Source organism: Mustela nigripes, chromosome 8, assembly GCF_022355385.1.
Source record: "Mustela nigripes isolate SB6536 chromosome 8, MUSNIG.SB6536, whole genome shotgun sequence".
NCBI lineage: Eukaryota > Metazoa > Chordata > Mammalia > Carnivora > Mustelidae > Mustela > Mustela nigripes.
Window position 1 is genome coordinate 55,531,156 of NC_081564.1, and position 20,364 is coordinate 55,551,519.

Consider the following 20,364-nt stretch of genomic DNA (forward strand, 5'->3'; position numbering starts at 1 on the left):
CCTGGGAGGACCAACTCTCAGCACTTTCCTAACTTAGACATGGGGAAACTGAGGCCCTGAGGCTTGTATCAGAGAGGCTGCTGGACACATTTAACTGGCAGGGCCCTGGAAGTGGACTTCGCAGGTGCTGACTTGTCCATCTTCTAGCTGTGTGCTCTTGAGCAAGTTACTCTACCTCTCTGACTTAGCTTCTCCACCTGTAAGAGCCACCCCATAGATCTGCTTATTTAACTGTGGTAAATAATGAGTACAGGTAACGGTGAACATGTGCCCAGGGCATACCTGCTCTTGTTATTGTTGCCAGAGGTCACATTTCAGGAGAGAGCACAGTGGAGAGGGGTCAAGATGTCACCATTACTCCGAGTGTAGGCAGAAGGTACGCAGAAGAGGATGCAGGTGGTCAGTGATGTCAGTGAGCAAATTCGGGCATTGATTCATGCATACACTCATTCCTTCCAGAACGAGTATGAATGCTTGTCCAGTAAGGACCCGGAGATCTGGCAGTGAGGAGGATGAGCCTGACCCGGCTGCAGGCAGAGACCACCTAAGCGTGGGGACGCCCCGGGAACTGGCTCTTAGAACTGCAGCCCCAAATGGGGAACCTCCGATCATCTTTCACTCCATCCTCGCAAGCGGGCCCGACCTTAGGCTCACAACTAAGTTCTCCCTCCTTGTACCTGGGCTCCACTCACTCCCGCACCGGGTCCGCACTTCCGACCCCCAGGCTTGGTCAGCGCTCGGTACTGAGGCATTTGTGGCCAGAGTCGCTCTTCCTCCCGCACCCACCTCTCAGGGCCAAGGCGCAGGAGTCGCACGCGAACTACTGTTTCGACGGTCCCCAGCCACGGAGACCCTTAAGCAACCTCAGGGATCCCAGGCCTTTTTCCTCTTCCACGCTTCGCTCTGCCGCATTTTCAGACTCGCCGAGCACACACCCCAGTGGGGAGCAGCAACAAGTCTCCCGGCAAGCGCCACGCCCGAGAGGGTCCTGCCGCCGAGAGTGGGGTTCCCGGGTGTCGTGCGGGGCCGGGGACCAGGAGAGTCGGCCCGGGACCGGGAGAGTCGGCCCGGGAGGATCGCCGGGGGTCAGGACGCCTCGCAGGAAAAGGCGGTGCGTTATTTCTGCCACCAGGCTCTTCGTGGGACCCTAGATAAGCGAGAGCTTCGTGCTCCACGGGTCTTCGGCGGCATCTCCGTGGGCTCCGCTGGGAAGCTGGGAAGACCCGGACGTCCTCGCCCCGCCCCCAGGAAAAGGGCCGCAAAGAAGTGAAACTCCGTGAGTCAGCGCGCGGGCAAGCGGGGGTGGGGGCCGGGCGGGGCGCCGCCCTGGGCCGCGGACCAGGTGCCCTCGAAGGCCCAGAAGGTGCCAGCGGGGCGCGACCGGGGGCGGAGTCGCCGCGCGCCGGCTTCGGCATTTCCCCCGGCGCGGCGACCTGGACGGCGCGGCGGGCCGCCCTGGGTCATGGCCGGCGGGGCAGCGCCCCGGGGTGCCGAGCTGCTGGCTTTCGCGCGGTTCCGGGAGTCGAGCAAGCGGCCGCTCGCCTACGGTTATGGCTCGCGCGGCCTGCAGGAGCTGCGCGAGCGCGAATTCGGCCGCCTGGCAGGTGAGGCCGGCGGGGCACCTGTGTGGGGGTGGGAGCGCTGGTGTTCTGGGACTGACGGGGAAAGAGCTTTGGCTCTAGGTGGGAACACCTCGCCTTGTCTGGGATACATTTTGGATCGAAAGACCTGGCGGGACGTGTGCACGCGTCCGCTTCGTGGACCCAGCTCCTTGAGGTCCCACCTGCAGCCCAAGATTTCTTGCTACTCTAGCTCCTTAGACTTTCCCGTGGAGCAGGACCAGCCTGCGCTTTACTCACCTGCACTCGCCCTCTGCGGGCCAGGCTTAGTGATTTTTTTCCCCCGTGGGTGCCACGAGACCTCCGGCTCTAAAGGTCTGACTGGAGCCGGGCTTGCAAAATGCACGAATGTCCGACGCTCCTGACTGGTGTTCAGATGTTCGCCTGCGGACAGGTGCAGTGAGTGCATGGTCAGTGCGCCGCGTTGGGACCGCGGCTGGGAAGGGGGGGCGGGGTTGGGATCGAGAGGCTACAGCTTCTGGAGACTGAGTTCACAGCATCTTTTATTTTCGAAGTCTCATTTTTCTCACTCGTGCAGTCCGAACAATATCTCTGAACTCTAGCTCGCTGGGGGACTCGCATTAGCAAACCGTGCAGTGTGCGCTTTAAGTAGAGGACAAGCCTGTGAATTGGACACCGGGACCGGGGTCACGTCGTCCCTTTGATTTCTGCAAGGCAGATCAGGCTGGTTAAATTTTAAATGGCGGGACGCCTGGGTGGCTCAGTCGGCGAGCGTCGACCTTAGTCTCGGTCAGGATCTCAGGGTCCTGGGATTGAGCCCCACATCCGGCTCCCTGCGGGGACCCTGCTTCTCCCTCGGTCTGCCGCTCCCCCTCTTGTCCTCTCTCTCTCTGTGTCAAATAAATAAAATTTTTAAAAATAAAGAAATAAATCTGAAATGGAGCTCCATCTGGCCCTGTGGCCTTGCCCCTCAGAGCAAGAGGGCTCCCACACTGGTGGGGACTCACTCTGTTGCCAGGGACCTCGTGTGGCGGTCTTCCTGGAGCCTTACAACCACCAGCCTGTTGAGCAGGGGTGAATGGAAGTGGCACCAGGCACCGGGATTTGAGGTGTACGTTCTCTGCCCTGATGAACAACCAGTGACTGCTCCCCAGCTTGTGGGAGAAGAGCAACGGTGATGTCACAGTTCATACAGTTACCTGCAGCTGATGTCCACTCTTATGTTTGGGATAGTGACTGTTTTGTCCTTTTGGGTGCTTTCAGGGCTGTGGCCTCCCCTCTGTGTGTCTCCTCTCTGTATTTCAGTATGGACTCTCAGGAAGGAGAGAGGGAATCTTCTGGCAGCCTCTCAACTACCACCCCATTCTTCCCAGTGCCACATTCACCCAAGGGAGACAGCATCTCACCCCTATGCTTCCGCCTGCTGTCCCTGACAGTTTTTTTTTTTTTAAGATTTTATTTATCTACCTGACAGACAGAAATTACAAGTAGGCAGAGAGGCAGAGGGGGAAGCAGGCTTCCTGCCAAGCAGAGAGCCTGATGCAGGGCTCAATCCCAGGACCCTGAGATCATGACTGGAGCAGAAGGCAGAGGCTTAACCCACTGAGCCACCCAGGCACCCCCATGACAGTTTTTATTATGGAAATTTCCACCCAAGAAATAGACTGGTACAATGAACAGGTGTGGAGGCAGGGAAGGAGACTCCCCATTCTTTTGAAGGAAATCTCCGAGGCTGTTACCGTGCAGTCCATAATTATTTCTGCACCACACCTGCTTAATCCCCTAATCCAGCTCTGGTCCCTCACACCCATCACTGGCTGACCTCTCCCCTCAACACTATGCTGGGAAAGTAGAGGGATGTTCTGGGCCCCTGCTTGTTTCACTTGTGTCCCTCAGAGAACAGCATCTTTTCCCTTAAATGTAAAATCTAAATGTGATAGCCAGGATCTGAGGCCGGACTTCAGAGTCCCTTTAACATCTACTGTACTGTATGCTGTCTGTCTGTCTATCTAGTGCAAGTTCCCAGCATTTCCTCACATTAATAGTTCAAGTAGATTTTTTTGTGGATTAAATCCACCCCTCCCACAGCTGGGAGTCTTGGAACATATCCACTTTTTTTTTTTTTTTTCCTCTCATGGGGCAGGGAAAAACAAACAAAACAAAATAATATAACTTTCTTTTTTTTTTTTTAAGATTTTATTTATTTATTTGACAGACAGAGATCACAAGTAGACAGACAGGCAGACAGAGAGAGAGAGGAGGAAGCACGCTCCCTGCTGAGCAGAGAGCCCGATGCGGGACTCGATCCCAGGACCCTGAGATCATGACCTGAGCCGAAGGCAGCGGCTTAACCCACTGAGCCACCCAGGCGCCCAAAACAAAATAATATAACTTTCACCTCCTCTTCCTTTCCCCCTTTTCCTTCCCCTTATAGTTTTTGTGTAGGTTTGAGCATTTATCTGGTTTAGGAGTAGCTCTAGATAATTACATGCTTAATCTTCAAGTGCTGAAATGTTTTGCCCAACCAGTTGGATGGGAATTCCCTTGTCTTGGTGAAGGGAGACTATTGAATTTTCAGATGTGGTTCAGATGGTTCTTTTTTTTTTTTTTTTTTAAGATTTTACTTATTTATTTGACAGATAGTGATCACAAGTAGGCAGAGAGGCAGGCAGAGAGAGAGAGGAGGAAGCAGGCTCCCTGCTGAGCAGAGAGCCTGATGTGGGACTAAATCTCAGGACCCTGAGATCACAGCTGGAGCAGAAGGCAGAGGCTTTAATCCACTGAGCCACTCAGGTGCCCCCAGATAGTTCTTGAAGTCGCAGGGTGCTAGTGGATGGCCACTCACCCTGTGTTGGGCTGAGAACTGGAAGAGACCCTGGAATTTCCTTCTTGAAGACTCAATGCCAGTGGGTTTGGGGGTCATTTGCCTGCTTCTTCTGTTAATAGCCAAATCTCATGAAGAGTTACTGTGTGCCAAGCACTAAACTGGGCTCTGTATACCAACTCTTTTAACCCCCATCCCACCTGCAGATAAAGGAACAGGGATCCAGAATGGCTGGTGGTAGAGAAGGATTCAATCAAGTTGGCTGACTTGGATTCCTCCCTGTTAACCACGATGCTAGCTGACTTCTGCCAAGATCAGACCTCTAGCTAATCTAACACAGCTGCCCAGTTTTGCAAAACTACTCACTGGACCAAAGGCCAAAGCAGGCTTCTCCCAAAAGCTTCCTGGTCTTGCAGAAGACCATGGCCAAGGCCTGCGGTGCTCCCTCGGGGCCCCTCAGGTTTCACACATGCTGTGTCTTCACATAAGCATCTCCCTGATGCCCAGGGGTACAAAAGCCTTTCTTTTGGAGTAGGGCATTTGTATTTCTGAATCTTTAGTTAATGAGAACATTATTTCTAAAGCTAACTTTTTGGACTAGGTAGTGCATTTACACAGCACTCAAAAGGTGCCAAGGGAGGGTAAAGAATGGCCAGGGAAGGGTGCCTGGGTGGCTCACTGTGTTGAGCCTCTGCCTTCTGCTCAGGTCATGATCTCAGGGTCCTGGGATCGAGCCCCGCATTGGGCTCTCTGCTCAGCAGGGAGCCTGCTTCCCCTCTCTCTGCCTACTTGTGATCTCTCTCTCTCTGTCAAAAAAATAAATAAAGTCTTAAAAAAAAAAAAAAAGAATGGCCAGGGAACCCCCTCTCTTTTCAGCCACAACTCTGGTCAGCTCTGAATTAGCTCCTGCCCCTTATGTCCTGTGTGCCTTTTGAGTTGTTGTTTGTATTTAGATAAGTGTATACAGTTTTTTTTTTAAATTATACAATTGAGCTGTAACATCTGTTATCTGACATAATTTACATTTATTTGTTCATGGTCTTTCTCTGTCACTCTCATACTAGCTTCTCTTTGGTCTACTGTTATGTCTCCACTACTTAGAACAGTGCCAGGCACACCGTTAGTACTCAATAAACATTTCTCGAATGTACAAATACAAGAAACTAGAAAATAAAAGGAAACTTAATTGACCTGATAAAGGCTATCTAAAAAAAAAAATCCACAGCTAACAGCATACTGGTGAAAGACTGATAGCTTTACTGCTACAATCAGGAATAAGACAAAGACATCTGGTTCACCACTTCTACTCAGCATTGTACTAGTGGTTCTAACCAGGACAACTGAGTAAAAAAAATGAAACAAAATTTGCCCAAATTGGAAAGGAAGAAGTGAACCATCTCTATTGGTGGATAATACAATCTTGGATATAGAAAATCCTAAAGAATCCACATAAAAAACCATTAGAACTAAAAAACAAGTTCAGCAAGGTTATAGGATATAAACGCAATATACAAACAGCAAGCTGATTTCCATACACTAGCAAGAAAATGAAATAAAGGAAAGCATCAGAAAGAATAAAATACATAGGAATAAATTTATCAAAGAAATACAAGACTTAAACACTGAAAACTACAAAATAACATTGAAAGACATAAAGGAAGACCTAAATCATTGGAAAGACACCCTGTATTCATGAATTTGAAGACTAAATATTGCTAAGATGACAAAAGTCTTAAACTGACCTATAGATTGCATATCATTCCCAGGTATCTTTTTGCAGCAATTGACAAATTGATCCTAAATTTCATACAGAAATGGAAGGGGGGACACCTGGGTGGCTCAGTTGGTTAAGCAGCTGCCTTCGGCTCAGGTCATGATCCCAGCGTCCTGGGATCAAGCAAGTCCCACATCGGGCTCCTTGCTCGGCAGGGAGCCTGCTTCTCCCTCTGCCTCTGCCTGCCATTCTGTCCGCCTGTACTCGCTCTCTCTCCCTCTCTCTCTGACAAATAAATAAATAAAATCTTTAAAAAAAAAAAAAAAAAGAAATGGAAGGGACCCAGAATAGCCAAAGCAAACTTGGGAAAGAACAAAGTTAAAAGACTCACATTTCCCATAAAAGTAAAATGTGTAAAATTTATATTAAGTTACAGCAATCGAGACAGCATGGTATCTGTATGAGCACAGATGCACAGAACAGTGGAATACAACTGTGAGTCCAGAGATAAGGCCATATGTCTATGATCAACGGCTTTTTTTTTTTTTTTAATGTATTTGACAGAGAGAGAGATTACAAGTAGGCAGAGAGGCAAGCAGGGCGGGAGGGGGAAGCAGGCTCCCTGCTGAGCAGAGAGCCCCGATGCAGGGCTCCATCTCAGGACCCTGGGATCATGGCCTGAGCCAAATGCAGAGGCTTAACCCGCTGACCCACCCAGGTGCCCCTGTCAACTGTTTTTTAACAGAAGGCCAAGACTATTCAATAGAGGAAAGAACAGTCTCTTCAACTAATAGTGTTGGGGCCGCTGGTATCCACATGCAAAAGAATGAAACTGGACGCCTACCTCACACTGTATTCAAAAATTAACTGAAAATGAAAGAAAGTCCTAAATATAAGAGCTAAAAATATAAAACTTCTAGAAGAAACCATACACAATAATTATCAGACCTTGGATTAGGCAGTGGTTTCTTATGACACTAAAATTATAAGCAGTAATAACAACAGGAATAGACAAATTGGACTTCATCAAAATTAATAACTTTTAGGGGCACTTGGCTGGTTCAGTCATTAAGCATCTGCCTTCAACTCAGGTCATCATCTCAAGGTCCTGGGATCGAGACCTCCATCAGGCTCCCTGCTCAGTGGGAAGCCTGCTTCTCCCTCTCCCACTCCCCTTACTTGTGTTCTCTCTCTAGCTGTGCTTCTCTCTGTCAAATAAATAAATAAAATCTTTCTTAAAAAACTAAAAACTTTTATGCTTCAATGGACACCACCAAGAAAGATAACTGGCTAAATGGGAGAAGACAGATGTCTTCACAAAAACTTGCATGTAAATAGTCATGGCAGCATCACTAAGAATAGACAAAAAATGGGAACAACCCACATGTTTATCATTGGGTGAATGAATAAGTAAAATATGGTGCCTCCTACTATTCAGTCATAAAAAGGAATGACATGAAAATGTCACAGTATTACACTAAGTGAAAGAAGTCAGACACTAAAAGAACTCATAGTATATGATTCCGTTTATATGAAATGCCCAGAATCAGCAAATCTGTATAGATAGAAAGTAGATTGATTAGTTATTGCCAAGGGCTGGGGTTGGATGGATTGGGAAGTGACTGGTAATGGGTATGGGTTCTCTTTTTGGGATGAATGGAAATGTTGTAAAATTAGATAGTGGTGGGGCGCCTGGGTGGCTCAGTGGGTTAAGCCACTGCCTTCGGCTCAGGTCATGATCTCAGGGTCCTGGGATCGAGTCCCGCGTCGGGCTCTCTGCTCAGCAGGGAGCCTGCTTCCCTCTCTCTCTCTCTCTCTCTTCCTGCCTCTCCATCTACTTGTGATTTCTCTCTGTCAAATAAATAAATAAAATAAAAAGAAATTAGATAGTGGTGATGGTCACACAATTTTGTGAATCTGCTAAAAGTACCACTAAAGGGGTGAATTTTATGATATGGGAATTATATCTCAATAAAGCTATTATAAAGAACCAAAAAAAAAAAAATCCATTCTGCAGGGGCGCCTGGGTGGCTCAGTGGGTTGGGCCTTTGCCTTCGGCTCGGGTCATGATCTCGGGGTCCTGGGATTGAGCCCGCATCGGGCTCTCTGCTTGGCGGGGAGCCTGCTTCCCCCCTCTCTCTGCCTGCTTCTCTGCCTGCTTGTGATCCTCTCTCTCTGTCAAATAAATAAATAAAATATTAAAAAAATCCATTCTGCAAACAACAACAACGAAAAACATTTAAGTGAATGAAAGAAGGAATGAATCTATTTACATTGTATGTTCTGGAAAGTATATCTCAGAGTTTGCTCTATGTCAGTACTTATAAAGTACTAGATGGAGGTGCAAGAATTCTTTGTTTTAAACACATGTTCAAGGATATTTATGTCATTTCCAATCTCCTGCTATTGCAGACAATGCTGTTGCACTAAATGTCCTCATGTGCAGACCATTTCACAAACCACGGGTATTTATAAGATGAATTCCCGGAAGAGAGATGAGGTCAAAGAGGGTTTGCATTTTATTTATTTAATTTATTAAAAAAAATTTTTAAAGATTTATTTGTTTGACAGAGGGAGAGATCACAAGTAGGCAGAGAGGCAGGCAGAGAGAGGGCGGGGGAAGCAGGCTCCCTGCTGAGGACCCTGAGATCATGACCTGAGCTAAAGGCAGGGGCCTAACCCACTGAGCCATCCAGGTGTCCTGTATTTTATTTTATTTTTTAAAGATTTATTTATTTATTTGAGATAGATAGAGCGAGAGAGAACATGGGGAAGGAGCAGTGGGAGAGGGAGAGAGAATCTTAAGCAGACTCCCTGCTGAGTTTGGAGCCCCATGAGGGGCTCCATCCCAGGACCCTGAGCTCATGACCTGAGCCGAAACCAAGAGTCAGACGCTTAACCAACTGTCCCACCCAGTTGCCCTGTGGGTTTGCCTTTTAAACCATGACTGATATGGCTAGATTGCTGTCCCTGAAGTTGTATCAGTGTAGCCTCCTACTGGCCATGAACCAGAGGGCCTGTTTTCCAGCACCTTGCCCACATGGTGAATTATCCAACTTTCTGGTTTCCACCGTCTGATGGGAAAACCTCGGTATCTCACGCTCATCTGAATTTGCTTGTCTCTGTTATGAGAGAAGCTAGAAAGATCATTTATGATCCTAGAATTGTCCGAAGCTCTCAGAGCTATTCTAGGGTTGAAGGATGTAGAGTTCACTGTGGGAAAGCAGGATCAGGACTTGGCTACCAGGGAAGCGGCAAGGAAATTCCAGGGAGGAAGTGAGTCATAATGTGAAATTGCTTTGCCGTCATGAATCACAAATGTCTATTGGGCTCCTCCTCTGTGTGGGATGTTGTTCCAGGGTCACTAAAGAGCTGGCTAATCAGGAACGCTTGCTCCGGGCTCTAAAGGTCATTCGATAGGGAAAGTGCAACCTTCCATTGCTCATGCCTCCACTCGGATTAAGGAGCTCCTGTCAAGATGCTGGGAGAAGTCAGTAGCCTGGGGGGTCCCTCCTGCTCAAGCTCACATGGTCCGGGATCTAGGTGAAATGAGTGGAACACGTCTGAAAAATAACCACAGCTTTATTCTGTGTTTTCTTTCAGGAACTGTCTACCTTGACCATGCGGGAGCCACACTGTTCCCCCAGAGTCAGCTCACCAGCTTCACGAATGATCTCATGGAAAATGTTTATGGTAAAGAACAACACACCAAAACTGATTTTCACGCTGAAAGGGAGCCAACTGCATACAGCTGATACATCCCAGCTTACTAAATGTTGGATTAATCCAAAAGAACTGTGCGCAGCACGCAGAGTTGAATGGGTCCCTTGGGAGTGGGGGGTCAGCGAGCCCTGGGTCTGTCCCTCTAACACATGCACTGCCAGGATAGGAAGAGTTAGCTCAGGGACACACAGTTTACTTCCAGAAGGAGGGGTCAGTGTCAGAAGGGCACAAAGGTAGGAAGGTGCTGTGTTTATGGCAGAATGACCCTGTGGGACAGGACAGTACAGAATGTAGAGTGGCGGGAAGGACATGCACTATTTTAAAAAAAGGTTTATATATGTATTTGAGAGAGAGAGAGAGAGAGAGAGCACATAAATAGTGGGGAGGGGCAGAGGGCGAGGGAAAGAGAGAGCCTCAAGCATACTGAGTGCAGAGCCCGATGTAGGGGTGGATCTCAGGACCCTGAGAGATAGGACCTAAGCCAAACCAAGAGTTGGGGCTTAACTGACTGCCCCACCCAGGTGCCCCTATTCTTTCACTCCATAAGTGTGTGTTGGGCCACTGTGCTGTGCGGGGCACGGTGCTATCTCAGACACCAAGGAAGCACAGTCCCTGCCTTTGTGGGCTGTGACCTAGTCAATGCACGATCCTAATCAAGTGAGCTCCCAGTAAATGTGAATGGCCACCTGTGTGAAGGGCTGTGGACCAAGGGCCTGCGATCCCATGGAGGGTGTGTGGCTGCAGCGTTGGCAGTGTGAAGGTCAGAAAAAGCTGCCCTCGAAGTCGGGGGAGTCCTGGAGGATGAGCAAGGAGTTACACGGGAAGGAGGAGCAGCGGGGCGGGTTCCAGGCAGAGGTAATTGCACGAACCCTAGCGGTTCCAGGTATTAGCCCCGCCCCTGAGCACAGAGGAGGGGCGGGGAGTGGAGGAGGTCTGAGAGGAGAGCTAGGGAAGGGCTCCGAAGGAGCTCCGCGGAGTTTGATGTTCCTTCTAGAAAGTGTGGACAGTGCGGGCGAGGGAGCCTGGCAAGGGAGCCTGAACTAAAGGCAGCAGAAGCAGATGCAGCAGCGGGGAGCGCAGCGAGTGCTCTGGTGTCCCGAACGCGCACTCACTTCAGCCACCGCTCCGGACCTTTGAGCTTCACCCTCCCCCTCCATCTCGGCACCTCCCCAATCCCCGCCTTCCCGCAAACGAGGGTACAGGTGCAGCTAGCACACAAGCTAACCTACAGGTTTTGTCCTCACTCCTGTTTTAGAGGTGAGGAAAGTGGGTCCCGGATAGGGTAGGTGGCTAACCTGCGGCCACGCAGTCAGGACATGCCTGAGGCACGGGGCTCCAGAGCACCAGACCCCCTCAGTTCAGGACCGTCCTCTCGTGCCTCACTAAGATCCTGGGCAACCAGCAGATCTTTAAATCTGGGGAATAGTTTCTAGGAGAGATGCCAGTGAGGGACCCTATGGCAATCTTGATCCATGATTTGCGAAGAGATCCACAAGTCTTGAACCTTTCCAAGAGCCGTAACTGTGGGATTGGTGCGGAGAGGGGACAGCGTCTAGACTGTAGGTTGTGCTGACGGCGTGGAGCTAAAAACCAGCGCTTTGAGAGGCAGTGAGGGTAAGTACTGACTCTGGTTACCAGTTACTAGTACACTGGTTACTACTGCATGTGGAAGAGGATCATTGATAGCTTTGGTGGCCAGAGATCTAGTACACCAGATGGCATGGTATGAGAAAAGAAACAAACCCTAAAACAAAGAAGGTCAAGACTACGATATGGCACGCCTCTGGTCCTGCTCCCAAGAAAGGCTTGTGCCCAATGCATGCACATCTCGCCCCTCTGAGGTCTGTGTCCTTGTCTGGGGGCTGTGTTCTGAGGGAGGTGGTGATACTTCAGGACACACTCATGTGGAATCTGAGGAGAGGAGGAAAACTGGAAATTGATAAGTGAACTTAGAAGAGGACTTAGCCTTGAGAATGGGCTAAGGGGAGATGTGATGGCCCCCTTCACATACTTGGGGCCACACAAGTAACACAATTAGATGTGTTTCTGCAGAACAGCAGGGGTGTGAACCCAGGACAGCAGATGGGGATTTCAATTAAGTGGAGTTCATGGCTCTGTCTCATGCTTGGGGGAGAGGTCAGCCTTCCGAGTTTATTCTCCTTGATTCCTTGGAATGATCAGAACCACCTCTCAAAGAGCCTGCAGAAACGGTTTACATTGGCCTGGTTGCCTGTGAGCTGACTTCCAACTCCAGTGTTCTTCCTGGGTCCCATCTCGATCTCGGGGATTGGTTTATTTATTTAAACAGTTGTTTAGGGCACCTGGGTGGCTTAGTCATTAAGCATCTGCCTTTGGCTCGGGTCATGATCCCATGGTCTTGGGATCAAGCCCTGCATCGGGCTCCCTGCTCTGCGAGAAGCCTGCTTCTCCTTCTCCTAGTCCCCCTGCTCATGTTCCCTCTTTCGCTGTGTCTCTCTCTGTCAAATAAATAAATAAAATCTTTAAAAAAATTTAAAATTGTTTGAGAATGGAGTTATATTTCATGCATCATAAAATTCATCTATTTCAAATGTACGATTTAATGATTTAGGCAACTTTACCAAAGGTGCCACTATCACAATAAATCATTTAGAACATTTTCATTCCCCCAATAAGATCTCTGATTCCTGTTTATAGTTCAGCCCTGTTGCCCCCTCAGTCTCAGGCAACCACTAATTCACAACTTTCTGAACCTCTTTCTATACCTTTGCTGGACATTGCCTATATAAATGGACTCATACACTATGTGACCCTTCAGGATGTTTTTGTGGCTGACTCACGGCATAGCCCGTAGATTGTGACTTTCTGTTATGAATACTTTCCCATTGTGTGGTTATACCCCATCTTGTCTCTCTGTCCATCAGCTGAAGGGTATTCATGTTGTTCCCAGAATTTGGCTTTACCAATAAGTCTGCCTGTGAACATTTCTGAGCATGAATCTTTGTGTGGACATGTGTTTTCATTTCCCTAAAGTATAGAGATGTGGTATTGCTGGGTCACAGAGTAGTTGTAGGGTCACCTTTTTGAGAAACCGAAGGAGAGGGTTTGGGAGGAATAGGAGGGGAGAAACAGAGGTAGTGACTTGATGGCTTTGTCTCTGTAACCTGCCAGGTAATCCTCACAGCCAGAATATCAGCAGCAGGCTCACCCACGACACCGTGGAGCATGTGCGCTACAGGTGAGTGGCCAGCAGTTCCAGGATGGGGAGGACTTCTTTCCTACCCCCCACCACAACCCACACAGGTTCCGCGTTGGTCTAAGGAAGATCACTTTCAGCTAAATGGTCACGTGCAGAGTGAGGACCGTTAGGGGCAGAGGACAGGAAGGTCAGAGGACAGGAAGGTCAGAGTGAGTAGGTAGGGAGCAGGGCAGCCCCGAAGCACAGGCAGGCAGCCTTGAGCTGTTCTCGGGTGTTGTATGTGGCTCCGGGCTGAGGCCAGAGTGCCTGGGGGCCAGAGGGACCACAAGGGATCCAGTTTCCTAAGCCTCATTTTCATTTTCATTTTTATTTTTTTAAAGATTTTTATTTATTTATTTGACAGACAGAGATCACAAGCAGGCAGAGAGGTGGGCAGAGAGAGAGAGAGGAGGAAGCAGGCTCCCTGCTGAGCAGAGAGCCCCATGCAGGGCTCAATCCGGGGACCCTGGGATCATGACCCAAGCAGAAGGCAGAGGCTTTAACCCACTGAGCCACCCAGGCGCCCTCTAAGCCTCATTTTCAGAGAGAGGAAAAAAGGTTTCCTTTGGGCTTTCTTTTCATGTGTCATTAGGCATTATTCATCAACAACCCACCCCCGCAAACTTTTTACTAGTATGTGCAGCTTGAAATAGCTCTTTGTATTTTTCCACATGTAATAGTTTTTAGTAAGTAGTTTCCAAGTGGTGCCTAAAGTTACTTGAATTGCTATAATTTCAAGTGTTTCCAATTGGCAAGGGAGGCTGGGCTGCCAATATTAAAGGCACCGTGAAGCCAGTTGGTGAAAGAGCCGGAGAGTAGACTGAGGAAAGAGTGTTTTCTTTTTCTTTTGTGTTTTAAAGATTTTACTTATTTATTTGACAGAGAAAGAGATCACAAGCAGGCGGAGAGGAAGGCAGAGAAAGAGAGAGAGGAGGAAACAGGCTCCCTGCTGAGCAGAGAGCCTGATGTGGGACTTGATCCCAGGACCCTGAGACCATGACCTGAGCCGAAGGCAGAAGCTTAACCCACTGAGCCATCCAGGCGCCCTCAAAGAGTGTTTTCTAGGATTAAGTTTTGTGGATTTTTATCTTTTTTTTTTTTTCCCTAGAGATTTATTTATTTGAGAAAGAGAGAGCACCGTGGGGAGGGGAAGAGGGAGAGAGAGAATTCCAAGCAGATTCCCTGCTAAGCGCAGAGCCCAGATGCTGGGCCCACTGTGGGCTGGATCTCAGGATCCTGAGATCATGACCTGAGCTGAAACCAAGAGTGCGATGGAGTGACTGCGCCACCCAGGCACCCCGCGGACTTTTATCTTCTCTGGGAGGGTGGGGACGTGGGAGGTGGAGCTGCTTTTGCCAGTTGGAACCTGTTTGTCATCTCCTCTTTCAGCTGGCTCTGCCCCGGCCTCACTTTGCCATCGTGGCAAAGCCGACCTGGGTTTTTCCCTAAAAATGAAGGCAGGTTCTATGTGATAGTGATACAACTGCTCTGACCATGTGACACTGTGAGACCCTGCAGCTGGCATGACACTCTGCTTCTTCCAGGATTCTGGCGCACTTCCACACCTCCCCAGAGGACTACAGCGTCATTTTCACAGCAGGGAGCACAGCTGCTCTTAAACTTGTGGCAGAGGCCTTCCCGTGGGTGTCCCCCGGCCCAGAGAGCAGCGGGAGCCGGTTCTGTTACCTCACGGACAGCCACACCTCCGTGGTGGGCATGAGGAAGGTCACCATGGCCATGAACGTCACCTCTGTCCCCGTCAGGCCAGAGGACATGTGGTCGGCAGAGACTCGGGGCATGGATGCCAGTGTCCCCGACAGCCAACTTCCACATCTTTTTTGTTACCCCGCGCAGAGTAATTTTTCTGGAACCAGATACCCCCTGTCCTGGATAGGAGAGGTCAAGTCTGGGCGGAGGTGCCCGGTGACCGTGCCCGGGAAGTGGTTCGTGCTGCTCGATGCGGCCTCCTACGTGAGCACCTCCCCTTTGGACCTGTCGGTCCACCAGGCCGACTTTGTCCCCCTGTCCTTCTATAAGATCTTTGGATTCCCCACCGGCCTGGGTGCTCTGCTGGTGAATAATCGTGTGGCTCCTCTGCTGAGGAAAACCTACTTTGGAGGGGGCACAGCCGCTGCGTACCTCGCAGGGGAAGACTTCTACATCCCACGGCGCTCGGTGGCTGAAAGGTAACCTCACCTTGGGAGTGGCTGGTAGGAGCTCAGCAAGGCGAGGGGCAGGCCTGTGTCGCCTATAGGATTGTGCAAGGGACCAGACTGGGTGACTGGGGTCAGAGATTGGGGTGTGGATGGGGATTAGAGGGATGGAAGCTGGTGGCAGGGCTCAGATCTGGGGGGGCGGAGGTTGGCTGGAGTGTGTCCCAGGCCCCCATTTGTGGGCTTCTCCACAGCTATGAGAGGACAAGGACTTCGAGGGGGAAGGTGATTGGCTCTCAGGAGAGGAAAGGTGGTGTGGGGAGCCATGGTCCGGGTGTTGATGGCTGGGACTCATCAGGTTGAAGGCGTAAGAGGGTGAAAATGACAGCTGACCCAGGGTTCTACTGGGGCCAACAGTGGGGAATACTATGGGATAGGGACAGGGAGCTAGTTCCCCTGCAGGTGCCTCAGAAGGTGGGAGCCCTGGATGGGAGGGTGTGTCAGATCCCCCACAGACCCAGGGGCAGACTCAGGCCTCTGCAGGTAGGGCCGTGTCCCCTGCAGTAGAGTCACTGGTCAAGTGTGTAGGCTCCAGAACTGGCTTGCTGGCGGGGGATTCCTGGCTTTACCACACGCCAGCTGTGGGGACATGGACATGTGACTTGATCCCTGCACCTCATGTTTTTCTTTCTTTTCAAGAAACAATCTTTTTTTTTTTTTTAAATGATTTTATTTATTTATTAGAGAGAGAGAGAGAGAGTTAGAGAGCACAAGTAGGGGAATGGCAGAGGGAGAGGGAGAAGCAGACTTCTTGCTGAGCAGGGATCTGCACGTGGGGCTCCATCCCAGGACTCTGAGATCATGACCTGAGCCGAAGGCAGACGCTTAACTGGCTGAGCCACCCAGGTGCCTGTGGTGTCTCTTTTACTTAGGACTCCTCTGTAGTTGAGGGATTCTGAAACAGGAACACTAATGTAAAACATTTTGTATCCAAGTGTGAGAATATAACAAGTAATATAACCAAGTGAGAAGAGAATGATAGGCACACATCATATAAATTAAAGGCAGATCACAATGACAACTCAAACTTTATCAAGCCAATAGGAGCATCTGAAGGCCAGGAGAAGTGGGGCAGCTCGGATTGGGCCCTGTGTGGGTGGGCTGGGCAGGATCAGACCTCTTTCCTTCGATTGGGTGGATTGCTTCTCAGCAGGTGCTGCCCCAAGATGCCCACAAAGCTGAAAATATTTACTTACCGCTAGAAGCCTCATTTTTTTCTTGTGAATTTAGGACTAGAACTCAAGAGATTTAATACTCAAAACCCAAATGCTTTTTGAGTATGTACCCAGACCATGCTCTGAATCGTTTTATAACCCAAGGAGATACAACCTTTGATGGAAACAGCAAACTTCCTTTCCTCCAAGAGTCTATTAATTATTGATTAATAAATGATTATTTATTATCAATCAGTAACCTAAGTCATTATAGGATAATAATGTTTAATTTACTGAAGATTATTTAGTGATTAATCAATTAGTAATTGATTCATTATCAATTAATTCATTCCTTTAAAGATTTTATGTATTTATTTGACAGAGAGAGATCACAAATAGAGAGGCAGGCAGAGAGAGAGGAAAGGAAGCAGTCTCTGCGTTGAGCAGAGAGCCCGATGCGGGGCTCGATCTCAGGACCCTGGGATCATGACCTGAGCCAAAGGCAGAGGCTTTAACCCACTGAGCCACCCAGGCACCCCCCAACTAATTCATTATTAATTCACAATTGATTCATTATTAATTGTCAGTTCATATACTTGATTCATAATTATTAATTACTAATATATTGGTTTTAAAAAGAAATTAACATTTCAGTTGTGTCAGTAACAATATATTTTTTTAAAGATTTTATTTATTTATTTGACAGACAGAGAGCAGAGGAGGAAGCAGTCTCCCTGCTAAGCAGAGAGCCCAATTTGGGGCTTGATTCCAGGACCCTAGGATCAAGACCTGAGCCGAAGGCAGAGGCTTTAATGTACTGAGCCACCCAGGCACCCCTGGTTACTCAGTAACAATATTTTGAGCAAATCTCATCTCTAGAATATTAAAATACGAAGCACAGTATTTCCACTGAAAACTTTGACTTGCTTTGATAACTCATAGCCAGGCTCATAGAGGCTATGGTTTCCCACCATCTTTATGCCCGTGCTCTCTGAAACCTCCTGTCTCCAAGCTTCCCCCTTCTGTGGCAGCCTGAGGACTGACTCTGCTTGTCAGATCCTGGGTCCCATCCTGTCCCTGCTCTCTGCTCCGAGCCGTTCAGACACATGGTATCTCCCCAAGTTAGACATCTTCTGACTTTATCTCCTACCACTCTCCACCTTGCCAGCCAATTCCCAGCTCCTGCACACCTGCTCCCCACTACTCTGATGTTCTTACCATGCAGGAAGTGTGCCTGCCTCTGCCTGCTTGGCGTCTTTACTGCAACCTCTCCCTGGGACGCCATTTTCCTCTGAAGCTGCGAGCTCAGCTGTTTCAAAAATGATACTTGGGTTCCATAGCATTTCAAATGATACTGTTTCCAGGATGATATGTGGTTCCATAGAGTTTGGGAACATTGACATGTAGTACTTGGATCACGCTTAACTGATGCCCTGTCAGTGGTGTTCTCCTGGGTCAAGGGCAGCATTTCAAGAGTCCGAAGCACTTGAGGTTTTGTCCAAGCGTTCATGGGGGCAGGATAACATTTCTCAAGGTGGTGACTGTCTTTTTAGCTCCTTTTATTACCAAGGCCATTCTCTCCCAAGAAAGCTGCCAAGAGAGTTGGCCCCATGGGTCTCAGTGTGCAAAGCCCTCTGTCCTGACGGGGAGAGTGAGCAGTGGTTTATAAGGCAACAAAGAGAAGGTATTCAGAGATTATGGCTAAGCCTAAAATCAGAACCTTGTTACACACCGCAAAATGCTCATGGAGATGTTGGTCACAGCTTGACCTTGTTTCCCTCAACACTGTTATAGGTTTGAAGATGGCACCATCTCGTTCCTTGACGTGATAGCACTAAAACATGGATTTGATGCCCTCGAGCGCCTCACAGGTCAGTGGAGCCTTTCATTTGCTCCTGAAATCGGAGAGAAAAGAGAGGGTCTGTGCGAGTGTCTGGCCCTTGGCAGCTGAATAGTTGAAGCTCATTCTCAAGAACTTCGGAATGACTTCTGAGGCTAGAGCAAGAGACCGAGCTGCCTTTTTTTTTTTCCTTTTTGCCAGTTAAAAGAACATTTTAACAAGTAAGAGATATTATAAATCAGGAGATGTGTACTTTCACAGCCGCAGAGAGGCCATCCTTGGTCCCTCGACTGGGAATGGTTACAGGTCCTGAGACCTTAATCAGCTGATCCCTTGCTGGGCCATCCCTCTTGTCCCATGGGGGAGCTATATAAAGAGCCCACTTTGCCCACGAGGAGCTCATACTCCGAGAGGTTAAATGCCTTCCCCAGGGTCAGGGAACTTGTGATTGAGAGAATAGGGATTTCAACCTAGGCCATAACAATGTCTAACCCGGGGCATCTGAATGGCTCAGTTGGTTAAGCATCTGCCATCAGCTCAGGCCATGATCTCAGGGTCCTGGGATCCAGCCCCACACAGGGCTCTCTGCTCAGTGGGGAGCCCATTTCTCCCTTTGCCTGCTGCTCCGCCTGCTTATGCGTGTGCTCTGTCTCTCTCTCTATCAAATAAATAAATAAATCTTAAAAAAAATTTGCCTAACCCTGAGCCCCAACCACTGTCTCTGCTGTGATGCATGTCTTCTTTCCTGACAAGTGTTTGGGGAGTGTGGGCAGGTGGGGGACATTCACTGTATGCTGACAAGCACACGGAGACCATGTCCCATCGTGTGGAGCTTGACACAAGGGCATAGAGGACTAGGAGAGCCTCTGACTCAAGTGCCAGGCATCCACCATCCTGTTGTGCTCCTGGACACTCCTCCAGAGGCTGAGCTTCTAGAACTGGATGGTACTGCTTGAACCCATCCATATGGAAGTGGAGTTGTGGTGAACCAGGGATGTGGCTCAATGATTAGGTAATCACAATAATGAGAGCCTTCAGGTTCTCAACCTGAGCCCAATACTGGGGGCAGACAGAATTCACGGGAGGGACAGGGGTAGCCTTGATGGTAAGGCAGGAAGGTGACTGGACATTATCCAGGACAGAGAGGAGATAATGATGACAAGCTTTGAGCAATGAGCCCTTTTCCAAGGAAAGATATTAACAGAGACCACAGGACAAGCTACAGTTCTGATGGGGGCAGGGGCAATAAAGCAAACTCTAATTATTCCTACTTGTTTGCTTCTTTGGAAAAAAATGTGATGAAATGCCTGTAACATAAAATGCATTGTTTTAGCCAATTTAAGTGTACATTTCAGTGGCATTAAATACATTTACATTGTTAAGCAGCCATCCAGCCCTGACACCGTCTCTAGAACTTCTGCAACATCACAAACTGAACTGTACCATTGGACAGTAACTCCCCTATTCCCCTTCCCCCAGTCCCGGGGAATCTCGATTTTTTTCTCTGTCTCTGAATTTCCTATTCTAGGCACTTATATAAGACGCAGTGTTTGTCCTTTTGTGTCCGGCTTATTTTACATATTTTCAAGCTTCATCCATGTTTTAACACGTATCCTTAATTGATTTGGATGGTGTTAAAATGATTTAAATATTAAAAGAAACAGCAAAAAGAAATGATCCTTTTAAAGATAAAATTGTGACCTGACTGGCACAGTTGGTGGAGCGTGTGACTCTGGATCTCAAGGTTATGACTTCGAGCCCCACATTGGGTATAGAGATTACTTAAAAATAAAATTTAAAAAATTAAAAAAAAGAATAAAAATAAAACTGTACATTTTTGCCATCTGTAACCCAAGGGTCTAAATTAAAAAAAGAAAAAAGAAGGATGACAAGAATTCTCATGGAAGTTTCCACAGAACAGCAACAGTCAGGTGTTGGGCAGGCCCCAGATCTACACATTAATCAATATGTCCAGTCCCACACACTGGGACGATTTACAATCGTTAATCTGAGCTCCAGCTTGGTAGTTAGAATGACCTTGTTTTTCTTAAAAATGAGTGAGTGAGGGGCGCCTGGGTGGCTCAGTCAGTTAAGCATCT

At 48.6% G+C, this 20,364-nt stretch overlaps 1 protein-coding gene across 2 annotated transcripts in view; it reads left to right on the forward strand.

The window, feature by feature from the left end:
- The first annotated feature begins 1,401 nt into the window (after nt 1-1,401).
- Nucleotides 1,402-20,364, forward strand: part of MOCOS (molybdenum cofactor sulfurase) — a 56,615-nt gene continuing 37,652 nt past the window's right edge. The window contains exons 1-5 of one of the 2 annotated variants that reach the window (XM_059409481.1): nt 1,402-1,604; nt 9,722-9,811; nt 12,992-13,058; nt 14,603-15,244; nt 18,220-18,296. In XM_059409481.1, the coding sequence (XP_059265464.1) occupies nt 1,463-1,604; nt 9,722-9,811; nt 12,992-13,058; nt 14,603-15,244; nt 18,220-18,296 (1,018 nt within the window). In that variant the 5' untranslated portion in view covers nt 1,402-1,462. The remainder of the gene's footprint in view (nt 1,605-9,721; nt 9,812-12,991; nt 13,059-14,602; nt 15,245-18,219; nt 18,297-20,364) is intronic. The other variant, XM_059409480.1, reaches the window with a different exon arrangement.